The sequence below is a fragment of the Lepisosteus oculatus genome, chromosome 28 (assembly GCF_040954835.1).
Source record: "Lepisosteus oculatus isolate fLepOcu1 chromosome 28, fLepOcu1.hap2, whole genome shotgun sequence".
Classification (NCBI taxonomy): domain Eukaryota; kingdom Metazoa; phylum Chordata; class Actinopteri; order Semionotiformes; family Lepisosteidae; genus Lepisosteus; species Lepisosteus oculatus.
Window position 1 is genome coordinate 2,230,310 of NC_090723.1, and position 27,673 is coordinate 2,257,982.

General features: G+C 42.6%; 2 protein-coding genes across 7 annotated transcripts; one reads left to right on the forward strand and one right to left on the reverse strand.

Moving 5' to 3' along the window:
- Positions 1–10,330: 10,330 nt before the first annotated feature.
- fzd2 (frizzled class receptor 2) lies at positions 10,331–13,932 on the reverse strand. Its single transcript, XM_006638166.3, has one exon. It carries the CDS (start codon positions 13,722–13,724, stop codon positions 12,063–12,065), a length of 1,662 nt encoding a protein of 553 aa, XP_006638229.1. The 5' UTR covers positions 13,725–13,932; the 3' UTR covers positions 10,331–12,062.
- pus3 (pseudouridylate synthase 3) lies at positions 11,358–27,465 on the forward strand. 6 transcript variants are annotated; one of them, XM_015362044.2, is made up of 9 exons: positions 13,994–14,289; positions 14,759–14,795; positions 17,238–17,367; positions 22,912–23,381; positions 24,627–24,907; positions 25,378–25,561; positions 26,020–26,129; positions 26,448–26,623; positions 26,939–27,465. In XM_015362044.2, exons 1-9 carry the CDS (start codon positions 14,240–14,242, stop codon positions 27,154–27,156), a joined length of 1,656 nt encoding a protein of 551 aa, XP_015217530.2. In that variant the 5' UTR covers positions 13,994–14,239; the 3' UTR covers positions 27,157–27,465. The 6 variants fall into 6 exon arrangements, with proteins under 6 accessions (XP_015217531.2, XP_015217535.2, XP_015217530.2 ...); XM_015362045.2 differs by lacking the exons at positions 13,994–14,289; positions 14,759–14,795 and adding an exon at positions 11,358–11,602; XM_015362048.2 differs by lacking the exon at positions 17,238–17,367.
- Positions 27,466–27,673: the final 208 nt, after the last annotated feature.

Sequence of the window (27,673 nt, forward strand, 5' to 3'; positions counted from 1 at the left end):
CTTTAAAGGAAGTGCTTTTCAAAGCTTAAATGAAAGAGAGTGGTTAGCCACTTCGACTTGCAGTGAAGGCTCTTGAAAAGTGGGCAGACACAGCTGTCCCTCTGCATATCAAGTAGGATTGTTTCTCCAGTATGGTTAGTCATCTCCAAGGAATGGTTCTGGCAGTGAAGGAGGGCAGATTGCTCACTTCCTACCAGAGGAAGAGAGGCTCTTTCACAGTTCGAGCAGTCTGGTTCATTTCCCCCAAATGGTCTGTATTAATACAGCACCTACAGCACTGCCAGGGGGGCCAGGCTAAGAGAGAACAGGTGACAGGAAGGACTCTTTCTCCTTAGTTTAGACACCCTCATCATCAGGAGGTACAGTTCCATAAAGCCAAACAGTGAGGCTCCTGACCCATGTCCCAAATGGTGAATTACAGACCACCCAAGGAAAAACACTACTAGCCTAGCACCACAGTTTGTGGATAACCTGATTGTTACTGAGGTGGTTATTAGAAACCTGCAGTGCTTGTAACTATTGCATGTGCAACATGTCAGCTGGAGATAGTTTGATAAATTCTGTTTAGGATACAGTAGAGCTACCAAAACTGCTTCTTGTTTTGTTCTTACAGATGCTAGTGTTTGATGAAGTGTTTCTGTTAGTTATTGCTGCTGTTTTTAGTGAAGGTGATTCAGAAAAAGATAAGCTGTCATTTGTTACATTAATTCTACTAGTTTTGTGTTTTTTATCAGTAGTTAAAACATTTAAATAAAGTACTTTAATAAATATAACACTTACTATGTTATGTTTTGTTCTACAATTCTCTGCTTCAAGTATGACGTAGAAACTGATATTTTAGTGTAGTCTATTTTTCATGTGCTAGATTAGGCTCTGCTGGAATAATTTGTATAAAATGTGTATTTCTGCTATTAGAGTTATTTTTATAAGTTGTTATAAAAGGATGATTTGCTTAATTGACTATGAGTTTTTAGAAATTGTTCCCAGGAGTTTTAAATCTTGGGGATCAGTAGATGATGGAAAGCTGTTTTCAGTAATGAAAACATGTTGTAAATTGTAAGGTGTCATTGATAAGAAAAAGTGTTACAAATCATGGAAAACATCAGCAGGTCTCTGGGTTTCCCTGTCCTCTTCACTCTAAGCAGCGTTTAAGAAGACAAACACACATTTCATGTTTTTACGAGCCCCCACAGCCCCCCTCTGTCCTCGCAGGCGCCTGGAAGAATGTAGCATGTCGGCTGGCCTCTGACCTCTGACCCCTCTCAGAGTTGTCTCTGGTCTCCAGCCCAGCAAAAAGCACAATTTGTACTGAAGGCTCAATACAGCCCTTCAGTACAAGCAGCAAAATAACACAGCCTTGAGGAACTAGAACTTCATAAAAACACACGCTATAGCCAGGAGCGAGATTGTGTTTAGCACTTTTTTTCTCTGAAGGACAGCTGACAGCGTTTTTTGTCCCTTAACACCAAGAAACCAAGAAGAATGATTCACTGGCCAAAAGAGGAAAGTTATAAAAAATAATCCTTACACCAGCACACACTACTGTGGCTGTCAGTAGTTTACAGCAGGGATTCCAGAATAGATTTTTATGGGGTGGAGAGAAAATTGACCTCATCGTTTTCTGGCTTGGTTGTAGTCCAAACCTGCATATCAGTGCCCACACTCACCACACTTACTGTAAATGTGATAATACTGTTCTTAGGCTTGTATGTTAACTAATACAACCGTCTTTACTGTTGATGAAAATTATTAGAACAGGTATTGGTGAAAAAGGAGAATACTCAAGCTCAGAGGCTCATCAAGGAGTTTGGCGTCGTGGGTGTCATTCCTTGATAGGATGCCTGTCTTTTGCAGATTTACCACCAGCAGTGTAATCACCCATTTATGCTGCTGTGTGGACTGGAACACCTTTAGCAGTGTGAGCACCACGGGCTTCATCCCACAACCTTCCAGTCAGAGCTGAATTGTCAGGCTCAATATGACCCCATTATCATGGATTATTTCAGCTGTAAATACTCTCTCCTGAGCTTGAGGGTGTGGGTTTTGCTTGACCAGAAGGTGGCACTCACTTATAATTCATTCCTAATGTAATGTCCTGAAAGAACCATTGCACTTGAATGTCCAGAATGTGTTTTGTTCCATGAACATTGCTCAATTATAATTATAAGAAGAATTTGGGTGCAAATTAAATATTTATTCTCACCTAATATGTGACTTTAGTTGGCATTTAGCATTCATATAGCCAATCTGAGATACCAAGAGAAAAGAATTTCGTCACTTGCTTTAAACAATTCAAAGGGTGAAACCCCTATATGTCAGAGATGGGACCTTTCAGTTTTGGGACCTTCTCTAAGTAAATGTGGTTGCCACAAGCTATAAAAGGGAGTTTTGTGTAGGAATCCAGTCAGTGTTATTAATCATGATTAATGACATGTGAGAGAATTGTCAGAAGGCCTCAGGATAAAGGTTATCAGCTCCGACAAGTTGGATCTTTGCCATAAAATTTACAAGAAGTTGAACATCCCAATCTCAACCATAAAATCATCTAGGATTTCAATTTTGCTTAAAAATATGGTCTGAACAGTAGTTTTGGAGACTAACTTACATCAAAGGGCAAATTTGGAAATCGTGGATTTCCAAGATTATTGGGATATTTTATCCTAATACCTAGTTTCTTATGCTAATTTCAATTGACAAATGGTTACAGGAGTATAAGACTAGCAATCTTGACTGGTCATCTCAATCTTCAGACCTCAGTCCAGCAGCAAATTTGTGGTATTGTGGTATATTAGTGTCACATCTACATTATCAAAGTCAAAGGTGGACGAATTACGCACTGCCCTGCTGGGAGGTCATAAGTTTGAATTTTATATTTAGAAAAATATGTAATTATTGTTTTGCTGCATTTTACAATATTTTAGGTTTTTATATCTGCAAAAATACTGAATGATCACTCCCATCTTGTTATCTTTAAAACTGATTCTCAGGTTTCAGGATTTTCAAATGATTTTTCAAGGGCATTAATACATTTGGAACCAGCTGGAATGACTGGAGATGACTGGAAATAGATTAGAGTACAGTACATAGGGCAGTATTAAGCATAATAGTCTAGTTACCTGTAAGGTAATACACTACTATATATCACAAGGTCAAGAAAAAACAGTGTAACACACATTTAAAAACATCTGGAAATATTGAGTGAGATTATAAAACAGAATGGCCAAATAGCAGATTGTAAAAAAAGAAGATTTATAGTGATCAGGAAGCTAGCATACACCTCCAAATCTACATGCAGTCTCATCTAATGTAGTGGGTGGGTGGCAAGTAACTGGTGTCCATGCTGTGACAACTATTTCTGTGTTGGAAGGCACAGAGGTGGATGAGAGGTCAATTAGTGGAAGCATGTGATCTTATATGCAGTGAATGTCCATAATTTAATACCACCCTGAGCAGCTAAACCAAACATTTTGATATGGAGAGCCTTCTGAAGGCAAACGGACTCTGAGCCCGCATAGTCTGACTCGCCGAAGCCTTTTGTCCTTTTTTACCACAGGAAAGGTAGGCTGGAGTGAGTGGGGCCTGGAAGAAAAAGCTAAGCTCATTCTGAAACGGCCTGTGAGTGAGTCATGTTCACCTCTGAGAACTTCCACCAGCAGGGCGCTAACACAGCACACAGATGGAAGTGATTATAAAGCAAAATTAAAAGGGGAGAGAAGCAACTGTCGAGCAAACATCACGTCTCCCCCTCCTCCTTCCCCCTTCCCCTCTCCTGCACCAGTACATTTCCATTCCATTGCTAGAACAATGCTCCAGTGTGCTTTCTGCAGCCCGGTCATGAGCTGCTGATGACGACTTCAATGGCTGACGTTAAGAAGGAATGGGGAGGACGCAACCAAAAACTGAGCCATGGCTGTTTGCAAAAATGCAGTACTACAGCGATCACCAAATCTACTGCCATAGCCCAAAGAATAGAGACTATTCCTAAAGCAGGACACTCCACCACTCAAACAAAAGCGCATCTCATGCAGATGCAGTTCATGATGTTCTGCAAGGTAGGAGTTCATTGGCTTCAGTTGTGTTTCCTTTTGGTGCCAATAACTACCTGTAAACTGCAGCTGTTTGAACTAACAGACTTCATATATCATGGGACATATCACGTGCTGGTCTATTCTGACTACTTTCAACGGGAACATTCTCTGTTATTTAGGACAGTGCATAAGCTTGTACCCTTCTGCTCACTTGCCTCTGTAATTGTAGACAGCACTGTAGTGTCTGACATTTGCCTTATCAAGCAGTTAGTCAAGGAAAAGCAGGTCCATCAGCCAACCAGAATCCACTGAATCCTGAAAGCAGCCAGATCTGGACTTGTTCAGCACTGGGATGCTAGACACGTAGGAACAGTGAAGCTGTTGCTGGAAGTGGTCTTGGTGGATAGGTTGATGACACTCATCCCTCTGGACCAGAAATTCCAAACCAACCTGGTGACTGCAGCCACTGTTCCGTAGTAGGTACTGGCTGTTGAATGACATATTTAACTGAGGTACAGCATACTTGGTCAGTAAAGATGTCCTGGTACAGTAGGGGTGTCACCCATGGTCCTGCTAAACTTCACTTCAAGCTTGTTCAGTCTGCCCTTCTGAAATTTGCCCCCTTGTATCCAGCGGAGAAGTAATACCTAATTTCTTTTCCTGATCATCTGTGTGATCGGACTGCTGGCACAGAATAGCTGCCACGCATCATCCAGATATGTGGAGGTGAATGAAGTGGGTACTTTCCTTTGAATGTCTTTCTTTATACAGCTGATTACCATATGTAAGAGTAGTTACAGTGATGATAATAATAGTTTAACAGTATACCAAACATAAGCCGAACCAAATAGTACAGAATTAGTCCTAAATTGCTTACAATGTGCTCAAAACGGATGCTGCTGGCCGGATATACAAAATATGTTGGTTTTTTATCCTTCGGGGCTGTTATATTAGCTTGGCATATCTCAGCAGAAAGCACAGTGCATTGGGCAGAACGCACTAGACTGGACATAAAACGGAAATAACAGGAAACCTTGAAAGACATAAATGAGTTCTCAAGATAATTGAGAGATTTGAGCTCATGGTTGGGTCATTAAAAGGGTGTGCCCAGACCTCAGTAGATCGTGCCCAGCCCTGAAAGATGTACCATAATGAGCAGGCTGGGGTTTGGAGCAGGCAGTGGGGCTGCAGTGTGTGACTGCAGGGCAGGCACTGCACTCTGAGATGTGTCACTTCTCACTCTCCTGAAAACAGAGCTCTGCACACACAGAGCGCTTCCTGATAAAAACCTGATCAGTCTCCTCATTGGGAACATCAAAATCCAGTACCAGTGCTTTAACTATCAAATACTATCAGGGTATTTAATCCTGACCCAAAAAGGTAGAGTAAATATTGATTTGTGATGATTAAAATTAGACTGATGATACCTGACGGGCTATGATCCTTCTGGCTAGAGTCGGTCCTTTCTGCTAAACACATATAATACAGACCATGCTAAATTTGCTTTACTGAAGCAGATCACCTTCCCAACTTTTGATCACATCTTTATACTGTATGTCATGAACTTTTCTTTGCCACGTTTTTGACATTTTATACAGCATTTTTAATACGCCGTACCAAACAGAAGACACAAAATGGGTACATATTCATAGAAAACATACCATCAAATGTAGTCATATATGCACAAATTCAGGAATCTCTCTTTCTGGCCTGATTTAAAAATGAATGCATCCTGTTGCATCTGAAGTACAGCTGGAGTGTGATGGATGCTGCCACAACAGTACTAATGACACTTGTTCAGTAGCATAATGACAATGGGCTGTGAAAATACAGACTGGCTGCTTTAGGCTTGACATGGCCGTATTCTGTGACCAAAGGAATTAACTGATCTACCAGTAAGTCTACAGAAACAGGTCCAACATGTTGTTCTGTCAAGGTTTTCACATTTTGATGGCCAGCTGAGAATCTGTTGCAGTGTTCTCGGGACTGTGCCAATTTCTGCCTTAGAAGTGGAACTTGTTTGCTCAAAGTGGCACAGAGCTCAAAGCTCGCCAGCAATTACCCTTCCCAACCACTTGACAAAAAATCCTTATGCAAGACAGGGAGCGCTGAGGTTTGATAATATTTGCTCTTCGGCTGTCAGAGCAGGTCTGTGCAACTGCCGAGCAGCTCTAGAGTCTGTGGGTGCTGTATTCATAAAGCTGGGTTTATAGAGGCTTTCTCCAAAAAAAGTGCACTTTGCTCATTGTGCAAAAGTAGAGCTAATTATTCTTTTTCCAGCTGCAACTCAGCCACAGCAGAACAGCTGGCTGTTCTCTTTCACACAAGACCTCACACCATATGAAGTGTGTGGACCACTGTCCAAGCGCATTTCTTATGAGTCTGTGCTGTTTACCTTGTCTTACTGTGCTTGAGACTTTGCAGTTGTTTAGTCATATCAAAACATAGTCTGTTGCAAAATAATAGGAATAAACAATGTATAGAATGGTTCAGTCCTTCAAAGGAATTACTGTATATGTTTTCATTCTGCGCAGTTTTGGTATATTCTTTCTCTTTAATGCCTTTGAAGAGTGTCTTGAGTTCCACTATCCAAACTATATGAAACATTACTGAATCAAACACTACGCTAGGAGATTAAGTGAATCATGGACACCTAAAATGCTAAAAACCTAAAATGCAAAAAACAACTTGACAAATTAACATTAAATGTACAAATACAGTTGCTTCTTTGAGGGATTCAATTGATAATGTTTATCTTGAGCTGACTTGTCATTGCTGAAAACCAAAAAGAAATACACCCCTCGAATGATAACCATCTGCAGAAAGAGATATTGCAAAATATCCTTAGAACAGTAAACTGAAAATAAACCTCCTGGATGTCTGTCTGAAATTCTAACCCTGTGAGATGTCCTCTAGAGCAGCACCAGTGTATTTGGCTGGAATACCATCAGGGCTCCATCTCTTGAAGGCTGAGGACTCCATCACTCCCTCAAGCTTCAAGAGGGCGACAGGACGCACCAGAAACTTTCCAGTTTGACTGCCAACCAGATTATCACTGGCTTGAAGTTGAAGCTGATGAGTTTACAAAACATCTCCTTGCTAACCATGCTGCCTGGCACACAGTCTGACCCTGAGCGCTGACTGGCTTTCTTCCCCTGGCGGAAGCAATACGCGTTGAGGACATTAGAGGCCGGAAGATTCTGGATATCCTGTCTGATCGCCAGGAGAAAGAAGCAGAAAACAATACAAATAACAACACACTGTTTGCAAAAGCTGAGGAAACAATTGTGTCCATGTGGGTATTCTTTAATACTCAAAGAAAAGAAAACTAAACAGAACTCAACTAAATATATGATTAAAAACTGAATGCTATTTCCAGTGTCCTGTTTCAGCTTCTGATTAAATTTCCACAAGGCATATTAGGATTACAAAGAGCTCTAGTTTAGATTGACGGAATGTTTTTATCATTTAATTTATAATGTGTGTATTGAACACTTGTTTTAAGGATATGTGGGATGCTCATGTAAAGTGGATAGATAAATACTGCTAAAAAATGAGAAGTGTTACAAGAAAGAAGTGGCCATTTGACTTATCTTATTAGTTGCTAGACTAAAAATGTTTATTCCATTTGTACAACACTCCTTTGAGGTCAGCAATCAATCTGGTCACTTTCTCTCAAATATTTTCAAAGGCAATGATATAGTATCTGTAAAGAAGAAGGGAAAAAAAACTTTCAGAAGCAACCCCACTAGTGTAATGTATACATCACAAGAAATGTATCACTATATCCAAAATAAAAGGATTTTTGGATTAAATGTTTTTGGCTTCATTTTATTAACTAACCTTTCATGACTAACAATGGTACATGAGTGAATCTGCCTTTTGCAACCTAAATCATCTAATTTTCTGTCAGCCAAGAACTTCATAATAGTAATAAACAACTCAATAATGGTACAATCTTATAAGACAGACATGCAAATTTTAGCTAACCTGCTTCATGGTATAATAAAATGATATAATTAGACTTAAGTAGATTTTACAATTGAGGGGTTTTAATGTAAAATACAGGTAGACAATTACTTGTGACATACTGTACATATATTAGTTAATACTGTATAGGGAATATAAAAAAAACAATGAAGGTCCATTTCAGATTAGCTGGATGAGTCAAAAATCAGGCAAACCCTTGCTTAGTGTCTTTACAGATTCTCAGACTTTTTTTTTCTGGAGCTTTCTGAAAAAAAAATAAACAGTATTCTGCTTCCCTGGTTAAAGAAGCTAAAAAGATCTGAGAATTTTCTTCAACACCCTCACATCACCCCTTCTCCTTCAGCTCAGCCCCCAGCTGTCTCCTGAAACTCCAGTCCCCACCATCTCTCCCTGCTCCATTGAAAAACCAAACAAGCCTGCTATTAAGCGGAGGGGGCTCAGGAAACGGGCCTCCAGGCCAGTCGGCACTGTTTACAAGGAGCTAGTCAGGTTTCAGCGGGCTTTGAAGTGGAGCGCACACAGGAGACCGCCTGTCACCGAGCCAGCAGAGCCCCACTGACTCACCGCCTTCCCCCCGTTCATCTGGGCAGAGCGGGGGGACGGGGCCGTGGCGTGACGGGGAGAGGGGGAGAGGGAGAAGGTTGTAGGCTCTCGGAGCGCACTCTGCTTGGACTAGGGGTCTGTAATTGGCTCCTTGTGGGGTGGGGATTTCAGTCCTTGGGGTCGATACAATCAATGGTCCATGATAATAGGCCAATGTTCATTTCCATGAGAACATTTCAATTAACATTAGCCAAATGAATATAATTCCGAAAGGTGCCTGGAATGAAAATGGACAGATTTGCAATTCTTTCTGTTGCTAAATAATGCTAAATAAAGGATTATGGAAACACGGACTGCCGTTTAAGTCTCGGCCTTACGCTCTTAGTTTGACACATTCAAGAATTTAAACTCGTGATGAAGAATTTTCCCCCACCTTTACTACGTAATAATGTAAAATATTACTATGTAGTATTTTCTTGAATAGAAGCATCATCTAATATTCGTTCTAAATACCGATAAAACCGACGAAAGACGAACTCACGAATTCCTTGTCACTGATCCAAGGAGATACAGTAAACCTTTAGTAATTGGGAAGCGAAAACATACTGCTCTTATCAAAGCAAGCTGTACCATACCTTTGCCTATTACTAAAATACGTTTCCCTCTTTGAAGAGAACTGAGAGAATTCAATGATTGCCGTCAAGGGATATCTAAAAAAAGCCCTGAAAAAAATAAAAGTCTTCGTGATAGCTGCATGCTTAGACACGTTAAACAAAAAAGTAACATGGTACCTTGTCACATATCTGAGTTAATGTAGTTACTGTACATTACAGTGCGTGACTGCATGCTTTCGGTGGATTTGACTTGTGGCGCAAATGAAAGAAAATAATAAACGAAGAGCTTACTGAAGACAGCGTATTATAACCGGTCAAGGAAACAAGGATACTCATTGTGCTTGAGCAAGACCATGAAATTATATGCCCTAGAGAAACACAATGTAGAGGAAATACGATCAGCGTTTGTGCACGAACAACAGAATATATGATACAGTTCACAAGGAGTCTACTGTAAAATTTACAGCCCCTGACAGATCTCCTCCCCAAATTGCCCGTTTCTCCTCTGTCAAAAGATCTCGTAAAACAGCACAAGTGTATTTTATTATACTAATTTTGTAAAGTTACCTGCAGTAGGCCTACCTGGTAGCCCTACAGTTCCAAAAAAATTTTACGCCTGATTGTTACAGTTACAGTCCGACTCATTCTCCTACACAAAGAAAGAATTAGTTTAAATAATTAAGCACACAATTATCAACGTTTGGAAAGTTAATAGTGGAAATCTACTGATCTTCTATTTACGTTTCGAGTATTTTTTCACTGGGAATACGGGTTGCTTATCCATAACCCGAAAGTTTTTAATTACGTTCGCAGCATAACCAGGCATTCTTAAAATAATCAAATATTTAAACCCCTTTCTTCAATGAATAATTTTTTAATCAAAACCCCCAGCTGATAAGTTTCCCAGTATTTTAGTTTCCGCTGAAGTGTGAATGTGGGTAATTGTATTCTTCTAATTTATTTTTTTCACAGAGATTTAGGTCAAAAACAAAACAAAACAAAACACATTAATTGCCCGTTGCTCGTTAATATTGCACCATTTGTATTTCTCAATACTCAGTTTTGAACAATGTGAAAAAATTATTGTATTTGTTAAACAAAAAATGTTTCGACATGAACAATTAAAGACACAAGTAAAAGCTGGGACGGATCATAAACATGTAGCAATGGCATTTTAATAGTTCTCTTTATGACTCTTACATAGAGCTGCCAAAACCTTTCGTAAAAAGTAGATACACTTTGCTGAAACATCTTAGCTGTTTCTAAGCGACGTTCATAAGCATGAGTCAGACTGAGATGAATCTTATGTGTGCATGTTAAGTACAAGATTTAATGGAACAAAACGATAACCTTCTCCTTGAAAGAGTTAAGATATTCAAAATGAAAAAGAGCAGAATTCGTTGAAGATGTTTTGTGGGTCACAATTCAGCAAATATGCCACGTGGAAAAGTTCGGTTACTCTTTGTCACAGATAACAGTTAACGGTTTTACTGTGGATTCTAGCAATTAAGAGTCAATGCTTTGAACATTACGCTATGCAATATTTTATTCCAGGGTATTTGAAAAAGAAAACGACTTTCCAAACCAAGAATTAAACTAGACTGCGGTATTTTAAACACTTCAGCAAAGAAAGAAAACCAAAGTGGAACAATTTTACAGAAAGGCCCAGTATGAGATACAAATCAACACAGTCTGCCCGCCTAATTCAACCATAAAACGAACAAAAATACTTTAGCTTAAAGAAACTGCACTGGCATTCTAGAAACACCGGCAAGTAATATTCAATTTAACATAAATTGTTCGCAGACACTGCGTTTTTTATATTGAAGCTGCAAAATGTAAAAAAAAAAATAGAAAAAAAATGCTTTCAAACATTAGGGAATCGTGTGCCTCCAATTTATTTACTTTTTTCGGAGCCATGTGGCTCATATTTACTTCTTAATAAAATTGGCTTCCATGCCCATTCAAGTCAAAGTTGTATCACAGGATTTGTTAACGCAGGATCCGATTCGTGAGGGGTACCGACACAAAACTAGAGTCTGCCTTGCTTTTTCAAAGACGTGAAGTAAACCTGTGTTAAATTAATGTCCTATTTCCTTACACAAATATTCTTGAAAGAGTGGAGTGAGTCGTCACTCCCCGCAGCATGCCTAAGTACTGCCTCTCAGAATCACTGCTTGTTTGTTGCGCCTTGGGTTTAAATCTTACTCCTCAGGGACCAGCGGCACGCCAGGCAGAGGCTGTGGCCAAGGCATTCTTTAATGTAAAACAGATTCCATAATCTCGTACATCAGGGGAAAATGATTACAGATCTTGGTTTGACAGATAAAGTTCAACTGTGCCTCGTCAGTCCTGCCAACAAAAACAGCATTGAAAGTCTATGGCTCCATTTATAAGATGCACGTCTGCCAAGAAGCTTGTTTCAAGGTATTGCTCTTTTCTTTCTTTAAATACAAATATATAATTATATTTTATTTTATTTTTACAAATGCTATTTACAATACATTTCATTACGCCCCGGGCAAATTAATTGGCATAAAAACGAACGATCTGTATTAAAATCGCCGCCCTTACAAGTATCCCCTCCCCCCTGAAAAAAAAAAACAGATGGTTTCTCTCTTAGGCAAACGTTTGACTGCTGGTCAATTTTAAAAGGAAACACAGAAGTGAGGAGGAGGGGATATCAGCGTACAAAATGTTCACTTCCGAATCTCAAGTGTCAGTTAAGTTCGAACTAGAGCAGGACAGCGCAGATTCACGCTTTCTTTTTATTACGGAATTTGATAAAATGGTCAAAAAAAAACGTAAAGCTGGGGTCCTCGAAAAAATCGAAATATAATATTAAGCCCTGCAGTATCTGCTAGAAGAGGGCTGTGGGACGGTTGGGTTAAACCGTGGTTTCCCCGTGTTGCCCGTTCGTGAGTCTGGTGTAAAACCTGCGCCACGAATGTAAAGTCTTGCCGGACCAGATCCAAAAGCCAGAGGTGATACCCACAATCAGAGTCATGAGATATTTGATCATGTACACGGTGAAATCCGGCGTCATTCTCGGCGTGTACTGCAGGGGACAGGGGATGGCCAGGGCTTTGCAGTTGTGACTGATCCAGCTGCGCTCCCAGTGCCCTCGGAACGCCTGCTCGTAAAAGAAACAGGCGATGACGATTGTGGCCGGCACAGTGTACAGCACGCTGAAAACCCCGATCCGCACCATGAGCCTCTCCAGCTTCTCCGTCTTGGTCCCGTCGTGCTTCATGATGGTGCGGATTCGGAAGAGGGACACGAAGCCGGCCAGCAGGAAGGAAGTGCCGATGAACAAGTACACAAAAAGCGGCGCCAGCACAAACCCCCGCAAGGGGTCAAGGCTGTTGAGCCCCACGAAGCAGACGCCGCTCAGCATGTCGCCGTCAATCTGCCCCATAGCCAGAATGCTGATGGTTTTAATGGCCGGCACTGACCAAGCTGCCAGGTGGAAATATTGCGAATTGGACTCGATGGCTTCGTGGCCCCACTTCATCCCTGCCGCTAGGAACCACGTCAGGGAAAGAATGACCCACCAGATGGAGCTGGCCATGCTGAAGAAGTACAGCATCATGAATAAAATAGTGCACCCCTCCTTTTTCGTCCCCTGCACCACGGTCTTATAGCTGTCAGCTGTAAAGGGCTCGTTGCAGACCACCTTGTCCCCCAAGAAAAACCCCGCTATGAAGGCGATGGAAACCATAGTGTAGCACCCCGATAAAAATATAATGGGGCGCTCCGGGTATTTGAAACGCTGCATGTCCACCAGATAGGTGGTCACGGTGAACAAGGTGGACGCACAGCACAGAGAGGACCAGATCAGTATCCACACTCGGGCGAACTTGATCTCCTCCTCACTGAAAAACATGTACCCGATGTTTCTGGAGGGTTCGCAGGGCGCAGCGCAGTCCACCTCCCCCAGAAACCTGTAGTTCAAGTAAGAGGGCACTGTCAGCACCTTGGGGCAGCGGAAGGGTCTGTCAGGGGTGGAGTACACGCGTGTCCCAGGGGTTCCCGGGGCGGGGATGTGCATCGGCGGGTTGGTGACAGTGGGCACCCCGCTGTCCGATTCATTCTGCCCCACGCAGATCTGCCCGTCTCCCAGGACAGGAAAGTTCTCGCACCGCAGCCTCTCTGGCCACTGAAAGCCGAATTTGTTCATGAGGGCTTCGCATCCTTGCTTGGCTCTCTCGCAGATGGACCGGCACGGAGGAATGGCTTTGTCCAGCACCGTGCACACCGGGGCGTACATGGAGCAGAGGAAAAACTTGAGCTCCGGCGAACACTGCACTTTGACCAACGGGTAAAACTGATGCACCTCGAGTCCCGCGTCCTCCTGATTGTAGTGTCCTACCAAATTGGGCATTATAGTCTGGTTGTAGGCGATGTCCGTGCACAGCGGGATAGAGATCGGCTGACAGAAGCCGTGATCGGGGAAGGCAATTCCACTATCCCCCTGATACTGCGCAGAAACCAGGAGACAGGACGGCAACAGCAGGGCAAGCAAAGCGGGCGTCCTGTATACAGTCATGTCTGTTTAGACGTTGGCTTCTTTGATTCCTTTCAGCTCTTACAGAAGAAGAGAGTATTGTTCGGTAGAATTAAATAAAAAAGTCTTGAGGCATGAACAGGAGTTTGGTTTTTAAGAATCTCAGTCACATCTGTAAAACTGTACTCCTTGTACAACTGTTAGCTTACCGACGGAGACCGTAAGACTTTTTTTTCCCTTTGTGCGACCAAATTAGTCCGTTTCAAGTCTCCCTAGCCCACAACGGGACATAGCAAAGACAACAAATGTGTGGGGGTCTTGAAACCGCCTTTCCTCCCCGAAGCCCCTTCCCAAAATTTCCTCACAGCCAATCGAATCGCAGGAGCACTACCAACCCGGGACAGACTCTGTCAACCGCAACATAATGAGATCAGTTTCTCAAAGCTCCAACTTTCCTCGCTTTTAAAGAGGCAGCGGAGAATTGTCGCGAGTTTGGGAGGGGGTCGCGCACGAAAACGTTTCTTAGTCTAAACTTTCGAAAGTTGACGACGGGGCTGATGATTATCTGTATGGTGCTGGGAACGCAAATGTGTTGTTTAATTAAAAGGTAAAATATTCTGTAACTACATAAAAGGAGGAAAACTCTTTAGTGTTGCTCTGCAGATTAAAGGAAAAAAAATCTTAGTAACAGTACTGGGAACCTTTATTTACTAAATATACATACATTAATGTAAATATTAATGAACATTATTAGTCTGCATTATTGTTGGACAGTTCTCGACATTTTCGACTGTTCTGCGCTTCTCAGTTTTTTCTTCTGCATGCAGTAATACTGTACAATCTGGGACAATCTTCAACTGAAATCTTAGTGGTTTTGTTTGAAGTTAACAGTTAATCCAGGCAGATTTGTATTTTGCTAACACCAGTGGATGCTGTCTGAAAATTAGCATTGTAATTCATTTGTAACAGCTGTTAACACTTGTTTAAAAAAGGCCACTGTTCATTCCTCTGCTTTCTCGATTAACTGAAATTTTAAATGAACTAATCTGACGTGCGTCTGTTGTTTGCCGCGATAGGCTCTGGCTCTCCCATGAACAAGTACTGAATAAAGAGGTAAGAAAATTGATTTAATAAAAGGAATACTTGCTTCGTAGACTTGATTTAAGGTAAATTAAAAGAAGATTAATAATAATAACATATCCTTACACTTCTATAGTGCTTTACTGGACACTCCACTCAAAGCGCTTAACAGGTAATGGAGATCCCCTCCACCACCACCAGTGTGCAGCCCCACCTGGATTATGTGATGGCAGCCATAGTGCGCCAGTACGCTCCCCACACACCAGCTTTCAGTGGGGAGGAAGCCAAGTCAGAGATGGGGATTATTAGGAGACCATGATTGGTAAAGGCCAATGGAAAATTTGGCCAGGATGCTGGGGTAACACCCCTACTCTTCTTAAGAAACACCCTAGGATTTTTAATGACCACAGAGAGTCAGGACCTCGGTTTTACGTCTCATCCGAAGGACGGCACCTTTTTACAGTATAGTGTCCCCATCACTATACTGGGGCATTAGGACCCACACAGACCAGAGAGTGAGCACCAATCTCACCTAATCTGTTAAAATTGATTTTATACAGAGGCAGATATCAGGTGGTGTACTGAACCTCAAATTGTATTTGAAGTCACCAACGTCCAGGATTAAAAACAAGTATAAAAAGGTTAAGTGAGTCATTAACTGGGTTATATTTCCTGTAAACTCACTGAGAGCTCAGCTAAAGCTTGAATCCACAGGGTTAACAAGGTGCAGAGCTATAATGCCCTTATCTAAAATGGTTCTGAAAATGGTCTGACTTTTGTATGTAATTAGGTTCTGTGTTTTTGCTGTTTTACAACATAATTCTCTTTAAAATACAATTACCAAACATTGTATTTTATTGTATTAGATCCTAAGATGGCCAAACCTGTTCTTTGCTCTCTAAGTACAGAATTTCTCTAGCATTATTAATCATAACAAATTCAAATTCCACTGTTGCGAGTATTGTACAGCCCACAAATCATATTGTGTTGAATAGAGACTAAGTGATTTGGGAGTCAATAACCAGCTGTGCTATTCAAGGCTTCATAGAAGAAACAGCTGGATGAGATTCTCAGATCAATTAGCCATGAGCAACCAAATGAGCTACATGGGCAGAATGGCCTCCTCTTGTGTGTAACGTTTTTGTTACTGACCTGGGCATTGAAATAGGTGGCAGGTTGCCACAGAGGTTAGCATTGTTGCCTGGAGCCTTGGCTTCAATTCCAGACCTGGGGCACTATCTGTGTGGAGTCTGTGTGTTCTTCAGAGCTCCTGGATTTCCCCCAGGTGCTCTGGTTTCCTCCCACAGTCCAAAAACAGGTCAATTAGCTTCTGGGAAAATTGGCCCTGGTGTGTCTGTGTCTTAGTATGTGTGCCATGCAATGGTGTCCCATCCAGGGTGTAGCTTGCCACATGCCTGTGTCTTGCCAGGATAGGCTCCAGCTTCCACACTGTCCTGAATTGGAAGAAGCGGTTAGAAAATGGATGAATTGATCTAGAGAGAACAGTGTCATTCAATGTGGTCTACAAGTAGCATTTGAAGCAGCAGCATATAGTATTCATCTTGTGTTGACATCTCCACTCACAGCACTGACCAGACTCAAACTCCATCTGATCTTCTTAAGATGGCCTTCAGAGCAATGTAGTGGGTGGAGAGGAACAGGAGATGCCTGCTCTTTGGGGCCCAGTAGGATGTGATCAATACCAGACTATAACAAAGACACATACTATATAATCATCAGTGAAGGAGTGACTTGTGCGTGTGTGTTCTGAAATCAAAGATTTTAAAACTGGAAGCCAAACCACCATGTGAAAATGTGTATATAATAGGACAGGAAGATGAATGGAGGAGAAGAAGGAACAGAGATCAAATAAATCTCTTTGTTTTATTTTTCATAAAGCCTTGAATTAAATATGTTACCATTGGCTTTGATAAACTTAGATTTTCTACATGTGGCATAATGGTTTGAGAAATTATTAGGAAAATATTTCTCTTGTCACAACAGATTGATTCTCTTGACTTCTTGGAACTTGACGAAAACAGAACAGTGTGCCTTTCATCGATACTATAACCAGTTGGGTCAAATTCAAGAGCAGACTGAGAGCTTTCTTTTCAAGCTGTGCATGCTGTTTTGTTGTGCTATTTTATGACAGGCCTCGGGGCAGTGCTGCTCTTATGGCACACAGACAGAGAATGTACAGTATTGTCTTTTCCTTAAACAAATAAATGATATTGCATATGAATACAAGAGATCTTTTACAACGGAACAAACTGAACATAAATGTATGATCTCTTCATTGGGACTTAAACCTAATGTGGGAGTTTCCCTCACCAAAACCTTGACTTGACTAGGCACAATCTCAAGAAGGTATTGGAATGCTTCTTGAATTCCATTACCAGAAAGCCACATTCATGAACGTAGCATTCAAGGCAGGAATTCAGAGCATATGATTGTTTTTACCCTGGTCCATTACAGGGTCACAGAGCAAGGGACAGTCTTGAACTGCCAATCAAGCCAAAGAAGCTTAACTGTGGGAAGTGGGAGGAAACAGAAACACCGGAAGAGCACAGAAAGAAGAGCACAGTCCACACAGAAGGCAATCCAGGTCAGAATCGAACCCAGGGCTCGAGTTCTTTGAGGTTGCTGCCAGTGATGCACTGTAACCACCAATATCTGGAAGACACTTCCTGTCAGTGTGACAGGTCCTGATACAGAGGCCAAGAAGAGGTGTACAATATGCCTCTGACACAGTATTTGAGAGCTAAAACATAATGGAGTCTTCTATAGGTCTTGGGGGCCTAAGGCATAAATACCTTTTTATAAAATCTAGTCCATTAATATGCCAATGCAAGGTCCTGCTTTATGGGCAGGTAATTAGTTTAAATCTCTATTTCATCAGAGTAAATAGCTGTGAAATATAATAACTTTATACATGCTAACAAATTTAATAATGAATGTATGCGACTCCCACATGACTCCTACTTGGAGTTCAGGTTAAACCCTGTGGTCCAGACATCTGTGGCTGAAGCTCTGGCCATTAGCTAACTGCTTTCAGGAATTCCCAAGCAGTGTCGCAACACTGATTGCGTGCAGCTGGGGTTAGGCGGATTTTAATTGGCCATGTCCTCTTGGCTTCAGTATAGCAGCAATTCCTGTGGCATGGTGGGTGCCAGCAGGCTTGTAGTGATGCCAGTGAGAGACACGCTGCTCCTCCTCTTGGCACTAACTCTCCTGTATGGCACTGTGGACCTCACCAGGTGTCAGGAGGCTTTCCTGGGTGGGTATGTCAGATGGTCTACAGGTCAGCCTGCTAGTGCTGTAAAGGGTTAGGAACTGTCAAGTTCTTGAGGTTTCAGACAGGTGTTTCTGTCTGTGTGGAGTTTGTATGTTCTCTCTGTGTTTACATGGGTTCTACTGGCTGGTCTGGTATTCTCCCAAAGTCTAATAACATAGTGGTAGATTAATTTGCTTCTGGGAAACTTTGCTCTGGTTTGACAGTGTGCATGTCTGTGTGAGCCTGATGTTTCCCTGGATGGACTCCAGCTCCCTTGCAACCCTGTATTGGATAAAGCAGTTAAAAATGGATGGAAGGATGGATAGTATATTTTAAAAGAGTGGCTTGATATGTTGTGTCAAGTGCACAGGGAAATATTGGATTGTTGTGTTTAAGTTTTCGTTATCTCAAATTTTTGTCACTGGGCAATAAAAGATTGATTACTGTCTATAATTACCTTAAGTGACATTGTGTTTGTCAGTACTTCTCTAATTTCAGGTTTGAGTTCTTTTGGTTCCTTTTTTTTTGTTTGTTTTCCTTTTAAAAGGAACAATCGTGTTACAGCTTGAGAGCAATACTATCCAAACCCCGTGTTTAAATTCTCTGGCATGTTTTGGACATACTGTACAGTGGTCATAAGTCCTCAGTCCTGTGGGTGAACCACTGGTCTCAATTCTGTAAGTTGGAAAAGAATTCATAAAACCAAAACCCAGCATGTCCAGGAATCAAAGGTACTGGCAAAATGGCAAGGCTGTGTTTAGATCTAACAGCGTCATCAGTACCTGGGTGGGAGACCTCCTGGGAAATCTAAGGTTGCTGCTGGAAGAGGTGCAACTTTCCTCCTAGCCTTTACTATTCCTGGCCTCCTAATAATCTTCATCTATGAACTGGCTTCATCCCTCTGTTCCCCTCCCCACGGATAGTTGATGTGTGATGAGCATACTGGCGCACTCTGGCTGTCATCACATCATCCAGGTGGAGGCTACACATTGGTGGTGGTGGAGGGGAGTCCCCATTACCTGTCAGGCTCTCTGAGTGGAGTGTCCCGAAAAGCAGCGCTGTATAAGTGTAAGGATATTACTCTTATAACAGGCTTATTGGAGCCTGATGTCTCCTATCACTGCAGCAGAAGATCATAGATCGTACATGTGGTGTGAGCCAGAGTGAGAGCCAGGGACACAGGCCAGAATCCTTCGACTGTGTGTGTGCCTGTTAAGCTGTGGACCACACTGCTTCCCTGGCAAAACTTCTGGGCTTTGGGGATATTTATTATCCTAGCAAAGGTTGTGCTCAGTCCCCAGTCCCACTCAAGATCAAGACCGTCTGGGGTGGGAGGCAGAAGTGCACTTTCATGATACGAATCTCTCGAACAGAGCAATGATAAATCACCGTCCTGCGTTAGAAAGAACAAAAACAGAGCGCGGCACAGAAACGCCACCAGCTGGCTGAGACAGACGAGGCCGCATTCTTGTCTCAGAGCGCAAATCCCAAATCCACAGATTGTATCGGGGGGTTTCAAAGATCTGCAATGTCTTGGCAAGGAGTTTCGGAGAGTTCAAAGCATTTCTTGATATCAAAGGGGTTTGAATTAGTTTGTTAAAAAAAAGTTTTTCTGTTGTTTTTTTTTAATAAGAGCCACATCCGCTGAAGCTCTGGCCAGAAAAAAAATCTTTTTGCACTTTGGAGAGCCTAACTCACTTAAAGGATAGTCCTGTTTTTAGTTAAACGCCTGTATCGGAATTATTTAAGATCCATTTTTAATAGAACTCTGGACTCTACAGTAACTTCCATCAGATTAGCTGTACAGATCACAAAAAGAAACTCAGACTACCTTTGGCTCAGCCCTAGAATTACTCTATATTGTTACTCTCTATAGTGTACAGCATTACAGGGGTAAAACGGGACTATGTACAGTAGACATATAAACAACAGTCAGTGCTCTATCATGTACATTCAGACAATGGAATAAACTCAAGGAGCAACATGGTGGCACAGTGGTGGCCTGGGTTAAATTCCTGTTCTATCTGTGGGGAGTTTGCATGTTCTCCCCACATTCACAAGGGTCTCCTTTGGGTGCTCTGGTTTCCTCTTACAGTCCAAAGACATACTGGTACACATACTGGTAGGGTAACTGGTAGGGTAACTGGCCTCTGGGGAAAATGTGAAGTAGTGGTCCAAATACAAACTTAAAATGCAATTATTATTTTCTATAGTCTCGAAGCCTAAAAAATCCAGCTAAAAAAATATCAGAGTGCATTTTGAAAAATCAAACTCCTATTAGATACAGCGTGCCTCTAATTCCAGTAACTGTCCCAACTGACTCCTAACATTGACCGATGTAACTAAACTAGGAAAACATTAAGAAACTGTTAGCTCAATATCTTCATTTCATAATTTATCATTTCTATTTAAAGAATGTGGGTAGGACGGTGGAGAAGACGTTCGTTCTGGTTAAAAATGGATATTATTATTAAAATTTAGTTTAAAAGTGCTAATTAGCGCTAATTTATTTTAAAAATAACGTAGTAAATTAATGTCTGACTTGGTTGTAATAAGCTCAAAACAGTGATGTTAAAAGACCTTGAAGAGCGCGCGTTGGCTGCAAAAAAGTAGTGTACATCAGGCCGACAAGAAGAGAAGACGCTGCGGTTCGGACCTTAAACCTTCTTCCATCGATATAGCATTATGAGGAAACAGTTCCACCTAGAGGGCAGCCGTGGTATAGCAATTAGACAAGGCGTGCTATTTGATATTCTCCCTAACACAATTTACTTAAATAGCCTTAGAGTTATATCTATTACCATAAAATAGTCGAAGAAATCTCACTGAGAAGAAATATATTACTGCGGTATTGGTAATTTTTATTGGCGCTAAATGGCTTCATTAGTTGTTGATACGATAATAAAGGTAATCCCATTGTTAAATATAGAAAAATGCTAATAATGATGTACCAATAAATTATGGCTTCAGTTAGGAGCTACGGCTTCTCATTAGAAATCAACGAAACGAGATGCATTATGCATTGAAGGGCAGGAAAGAAAAAACAACAAAACATGCCCAGATAGCATTAGTTAGGGAATGTAAGAATTTGATTTACTGATGAAATAAGGGATTTCCTTGTTTGTACCGTGTTCTATAGTATATATATATATTTTAAAAGTATATGCACTTGTATAGTATGTTGTATTATCCTTTCTCAAATAACATTTTATATCACGCTTGACATAAAGACAGGCCTTTTATATTGATATTTTTACTTTACAGTTTAATAAAACATATGCAGAAAACTGTTTTGAAATAGTGAAATGTACACAGATACACTTTCTACCTAGTTCATTAATTTACCGAAACCCGCACAGTAAGTAAACGGCACATACTTATAGACAAAAACTACATCTCCCAGGAAAGCTCTGCGACGGCGCTGATTTTGTGCGTCATCAGGAAGCCGTGTTTACAGAGCGGGTTGCAAATATATAAATTGATGGACACGAGGTATTCGCTGTAGATCCCGATTGGAAAAGGGAAGATTGAGAGTGCTTGGGAAATAAATCGTGCCGCATTGAAATCTGGGCATTACATAATCAGCCTGAGGTAAGAAATAAAATGAACTATTTCATAGAACAGAAGGTAAAGACAGTTTGAAAGTATCTAAAGTTCTAGGGTACAGGAGCTGTACGTAATTAGTACATCGTATTTAAGATTTCATAAAACTCAAGATTTTTATCAACACAACCGAAATGTCTATAAAGCTGTGCTTGTTGTTGCTAAATAGACACAGGTGAGATTGTATCACATTTTCATATAGGGCTTGGTGTTGACCGTCCCACGAACTACAAGATGTAGCTCATAGTCAGCTTTTATTATCTTAACACTTGCGTGTCTGAGTGGGGTCAGCGACTGAGTCTCGACAGAACCCCACTCACAGACGCCTGCAGTCCGGCACGGTCACATTGACCAAATAAGGAAGAGCTGAAAAGGAATTAAACTTTGGAAGAGCTTAACGGGCAAATTCCTCTCAAATAGACACAAACGTCTGCCTTTTCTACTCAGAGACTGACGCAGTTAACCCTATACACCCAGTCTTCCAGCTTTAAAACGGCTAATCACTTTCCTTAAGAAGACATTGGAGCCTTCTCAAATACTCAAATACTGGAATGTTCTTGGCCTTTCTTTCTCTAATCATAATTCCTGCATCTCAGTGGTCTTCATTCAAACTCTCTCCTATTAAACCCTCAAACCTGGCTGCTGGTAGAAAAGTACAGGAGCCAGAAGCCTGTGCTCTCTACACTCTGTTCATTTCTGAGCTCATCAACTCTTACAGAAGCCTACACACAACTATCTCCTCCTGGCTACTAATATACACCAGATTATTAGTCCACAGGTGTGGCCAGTGTCCCACAGAGCCAATCAGATGTGCTTTTTTTCACCTTTGGCGTTTTATTCACTCTGGATGCTAATTAATCAATCAAGGTGTCTCTAATTTTCACTCCCATAGATGTCTTTAAACAAACCCCCTACATTCACCATCACAATGCACAAGAAGACTCTGATATTGAATTATCAACTATACAGGGGCATTGCAGCCCATGAAACATGAAGTGACTTACAGTATAGTGCATTGCAGTGAGGGTAACGTATTTTAATGGTTATTGCATTGTTTCACGGTAAGCAGTGCTGACAAACAAGGGTTCCTTTCCTCTCATACTAATAATTATTATTCCTTACACAAATAGCTTTACAAATAGCAGGGGACCTATCATACTTCGGCACTCAAGTGTCGCCCTCACCTGGCTGACGCGCGGAAGGTATTCTGCTCTGCCAGTGAGGAGTTGCCATGAACTGTATTTAGTCTCGTCTCAAATGCTGGTCTTTCAGGACATTGCTCGCTCCTCCAAGCCACAGACATGTCCGAGGGCAGCCCTCCCCCGGCCCTCTCCGGCGAGGCCTTGTCGCACAGGCTGAGGGAGCTGGAGGAGGAGCTGGGCAGGCTGAGAGCCCAGCTGGCGGAGAGGGGGCCAGAGGGCGACGGGGCGAAGGGGGCGGGCCCCCCGCAGGGCGACGGGCGAGCCGAGGAGACCCCGGGGCAGGTGGGAGAAGGCGCCGGGAAGACTAGGAAGAAGGGGAGGGCCTTCGATTTCGCAGCTCACCCCCGGCGGCACGTGGCTCTGCGGCTTGCCTACCTGGGCTGGGGTTACCATGGCTACGCGTGCCAGGAGAACACGGACAACACTGTGGAGGCCAGGCTGTTCGAGGCCCTGGTGAAGACCCGCCTGATCAGGGACCGGCAGAGCTCCAGTTACCACCGCTGTGGGCGAACGGACAAAGGCGTGAGCGCTTTCTCTCAGGTACTGCTTTGTGCCCTGTGACTAATCTGAGGACGAGCTGCACTGCTGAAATACATGGAGATAGTTTTTGAATTATTCTCATATTGGAACGACCTGTGGCCTTCTTCTCCATGTAATCGGTGCCTTGTGAAGTTTGAAATTACAGAAATGTAAAGAGGGTCGTCTGCAATTTGTTTCAATGTGGCACAAAGAAAGCTGATCCTTTGTGTCTTTCCATTTTTAAAGCGTCATCGGTGTAAAAAGGCATTCCTTGTGTTTGGTATTAAGAATATCAGGATTTGTTTTCTTGACTTTTAATAGGAACTATAAGCTCTGTCGTGTGTCCCTGGGGATGCATAGCCGAGTTGAAATTAACTACAGAATGAATAGGCTACGCCTTTTATTGAGGTCTTTGACTGTTTTTGAAACATACTGTAACACCTAGGAAATGTTTCAAACAAAATCTGTTTTCCAGAAACTAAACAAAGGCTTTCCCTCAGTAATACCTCTGTTTGGATGACAGACTGGGTGATTAGTAAGGTGTACGGACAGTTTGGCAAAGAGTGTTGGATCATACTAAAACTGTATGGCAAAACCTGCCAGGTTTCAGCTTTGCTCAATTATGCTTCATTGAGAACAGCTGTGTCTTCTTTTCAGGGCTTTATCAGATTCCTCACTTCTTCCATGGGGCCCAATTCAAACTTCACAAGGCATCTTTGGGTTTCATAGATCACTGAGCACACCTCTGCCCCCAAACCCTCCAGGCATTTCACAGCTGTCGTGCCACTTTAGAAAGCAGTAGTGGAAAAATTGAAATAACCACCATTTCATAGAGCACCATCTGGAGCTTAAACTGCAGCCACGGGATTTAGGATTACATAAATCATACAAACGGGAAAACAAATTTCAGTCTTAAACCTACTTAACTCCTGTGTAGAAAAGCATCTTCAATGAGCAGTTAGCACTGGTGAGAACTGACCCAGGTGTGAGTGTGTCTGTCTGGCCTCCGATGACCAGGTGTCCCGGTCCAGCCTTGCTCCTGTTGCTTGTCAGGATAGGCTGCTGCTCCCCCAAAACCCTGAATTGGATGAAGTGGTTAGGAAATGGATGGATGGTCTATTTGGAATGAAAAAATACACAACATCAGGGTCTTCCAGGACACATATTGAGAACCACTGCAGTAAGAGATTCCAACACAGCATCAGTCCAGGATTTGAAAGTCATCAGTGCCTCCAGCTTTCCAGCTTGTTTCTGTGTGCATTCCAGGTGATCTCCATCGATCTGCGCTCTACACAGTTCTGTGGGGGGTTGGGGGTGATCCCACCAGTCCAGGGCGCTGTCCCGAACACCAAGGACACTTCGAGCTCAGCAGAGTTGCCCTACGTCAAGATCCTGAACCGGGTGCTGCCCCAGGACATCCGGGTGCTAGACTGGGCGCCGGTGGAGACGGGTTTCAGCGCTCGCTTCGACTGCCAGTCCAGGACGTACCGCTACTATTTTCCCCGCGGAGACCTGGATGTCGAGCTGATGGCGGCAGCGGCCAAACGGTGGGCAGAGCTGACTGGGGTTTCCTCTGCAGAGCCGATGAGGGGGTGATGTGGGCAAAGACGTTCTTTTGCCAGCAGGTCTCCAGCCAACACAGGTGACCAGAGGAAGTGAGAGGCCACTGCCCTGATTGAGCTGATGAGAAAATTTAGGGAGATGAAGCTGAGGAAGTCTTCCTTCCAGATTAACGGGGACAACGGGGTTAGCCTGATCCTTACAAAGTGTGCTGTGGCCTCTTTGTCCCATGGAGTTAAGGTTTAATGTCTTATCTGAGGGACAGCACGTCCTGCCTCTTAGCGTCCCCTGTCTCCATAGTCTGGCATGAGTTTGGAGCTCCACCTGCTGGTCCACAAACATGACTTTGCTTTGAGGTCTCCTAACCCGCTTCTAATCCCAGTCCTGTTTAGCTTCTGAGGTCTGACAGGTGAGGCTATGTGATAACGGCTGTTTGATTCACATCCTTGTTCTGCAGCTATGAAGGCACGCATGACTTCAGGAACCTGTGTAAGATGGATGTGGGCAATGGGGTTCTTCAATTCCAGAGAACTATCCTGTCGGCCACCGTCCGACCTGCCCAGCCACACCACCACATGTCCTCTGACCCGTATGGCCTCTACGTGTTCGAGGTTAAAGGACTGGCCTTCCTCTATCATCAGGTGAGTGGAGCAGGAAATGTTTGACCCTTCTTCTAGAATTTTACCTGTTGCAATGTGAAATGGGGAATATTCTTGCAATGCCAGAGAAATCAATTTCCTGCAGAAAATCATTGTACAGTAGCTCCATGGCCCCTGTCTAAGCCTTGCTTTTAAAACTTTGATACAGCTGACATCAGGTTCCCAAGAGCATAAGAAAGGCCAAACAGCCTCCTATCCTTTTTAATATATCGAGCATGTTTGAATGCTGATGTATATTAGATCCCAGGTTCTCAGCTGTTTCTTGAAAGAAATTAACGCTCTGTCTTCAACAACACGCCTGGGTAGCTTGTCCAAGATTCCCACAAGCCTTTGTGTAGATAAATGCTTTTTGACAACAGTATGTCAGTGCTGTTGAGGATTTTCAGTGATGATATGATTACATTTTTTTTCCTTTGGTATGTTTATTCTGTATTCTACAGGTCCGTTGTATGATGGCCATCCTTTTCCTCATTGGACAGAAACTGGAAACCCCAGATGTCATTGACCAGTTATTAGATGTTCAGAACAATCCCAGAAAACCCCAGTACAGGTGAGGGAAGATTGGATGTGGCGAACTCTTTTGCAGGCAACCCAGAAGAATTTAATAATAATAAAACATAGTTGCACCACAGTCTTGTCTAGTTTGAACTGTATATGACCCACTGAAGCTCAACCCTTTTCAGTCCATTGCACTGCATAATTTTGCCACATTTGGTTCATTCCTGTAATTGAGAGGTATTGAGAGGGTGAACACTGGTAGGGCTGCATGTTGAATACCCTCCTATTTTGGGTATTAAGTGTTCAGCACAGAGCATGTGAAAGGAGGTCCTGTTTGAATGCAGCCTCAGACTGATGTTGTGTGTTTCAGCATGGCGATAGACTACCCCCTGGTTCTGTATGACTGCCACTTTGAGGGACTGAGCTGGCAGGGTGAGAGCGATGATCTCGCCCACTCGGTGCTCTCCAACCTGCAGCAGCACTGGACGCAGATGGCTGTCAGGACACAGCTTATCCATGACATGATCCAGGGCCTGCAAGAGAGAGGTCAGTGGGTCCATCTGTTTTAATCACTGTCATTGGTCAAGCCCACATCCGTCGTTATAGGAGTTGTTTAACTTCTCTGGTCAATGTCTAAATTGTTTGGTGAGATTGAGCTGAAATCATGGTTGGGACGAAAAGCTGAAAGCTCAGTGACCCCTGAGGACTGTTGTGTGGCTGTAGTTAAAGTTCCTTTTCTGGATTCCTGAAATACTGAATTCCGACATCCACCTTGTACATTTGTTTTGAGTGTTTGGCAGCTGCGGAAGCATGCAGGAACGTGACCTGTTTTTTGTGTTGTGGTGCGTCTCTCTCTTTCAGGAGAGACTTCCTTTCAATCTTGTTGGCTCCTGGAAGGCTCCCGACAACGGAACTACCGCCCCCTGCTGGACAGGCCTCGCTGTGAGAGTCTGGAGTCCAGGATAGAGCATTTTGTGAAGAGAGGCCGCCTGGAGCGAGGGGAATGTCAGAATGGAGAGGAAGTGCTGCAGAGAGGCAAGAGACCCAAACATCAGCACAGCCTGGAGCAGCCCAACTGAATCATCTCTCCATTCCTGTAGAAGAATAATGGAAATGAAGGGACACTGAGAAAATGAACTCAGAGACGACTTTGTTTTAATTTTCTTTTCTTTTTTTTAATGACTGGATTTATTTTTAAAGCTAAGAGATGCGTCTGCTATAAGGCCCCGTTGAGTCACAGATGGAGCAAGGAACCCATCTCATTATGGTAATGATGAGGATACTACTCCATTTAAAAAATAAATTGTAGAATCTGAAATGGATTTCTGATTTCAGCAGGCAGGAAAAGTGAAATGGACTTTCAAAATAAACTGGTGTAAAACAAGGGACATCTAATTTGTTTTCATAGTATCCATCCATAATCTAACAGCTTTATCCAATACAGGGTCTTGGGGGAGACAGAGGTTGCTTGTCAGGACCACAGGTGTAGGGAGGGGGGACACCAGTCCATCACATGGCACATGCACACACACACACTCACAACAGGGCCTGTTTTTCTTGAAGCCAATTACCCAACTTAATGTATAAAAACCGAAG

What these genes read in the sequence shown, in the direction of transcription:
- fzd2 (XM_006638166.3), bottom strand. Translation starts at nt 13,724, where the DNA reads ATGACTGTATACAGGACGCCCGCTTTGCTTGCCCTGCTGTTGCCGTCC.
- pus3 (XM_015362044.2), top strand. Translation starts at nt 14,240, where the DNA reads ATGATTATCTGTATGGTGCTGGGAACGCAAATGTGTTGTTTAATTAAA. An exon ending in ATGTGTTGTTTAATTAAAAG is followed by an intron (nt 14,290 to 14,758) that starts GTAAAATATTCT and finishes TTGCCGCGATAG; the next exon opens with GCTCTGGCTCTCCCATGAAC. An exon ending in TGGCCTTCCTCTATCATCAG is followed by an intron (nt 25,562 to 26,019) that starts GTGAGTGGAGCA and finishes TGTATTCTACAG; the next exon opens with GTCCGTTGTATGATGGCCAT.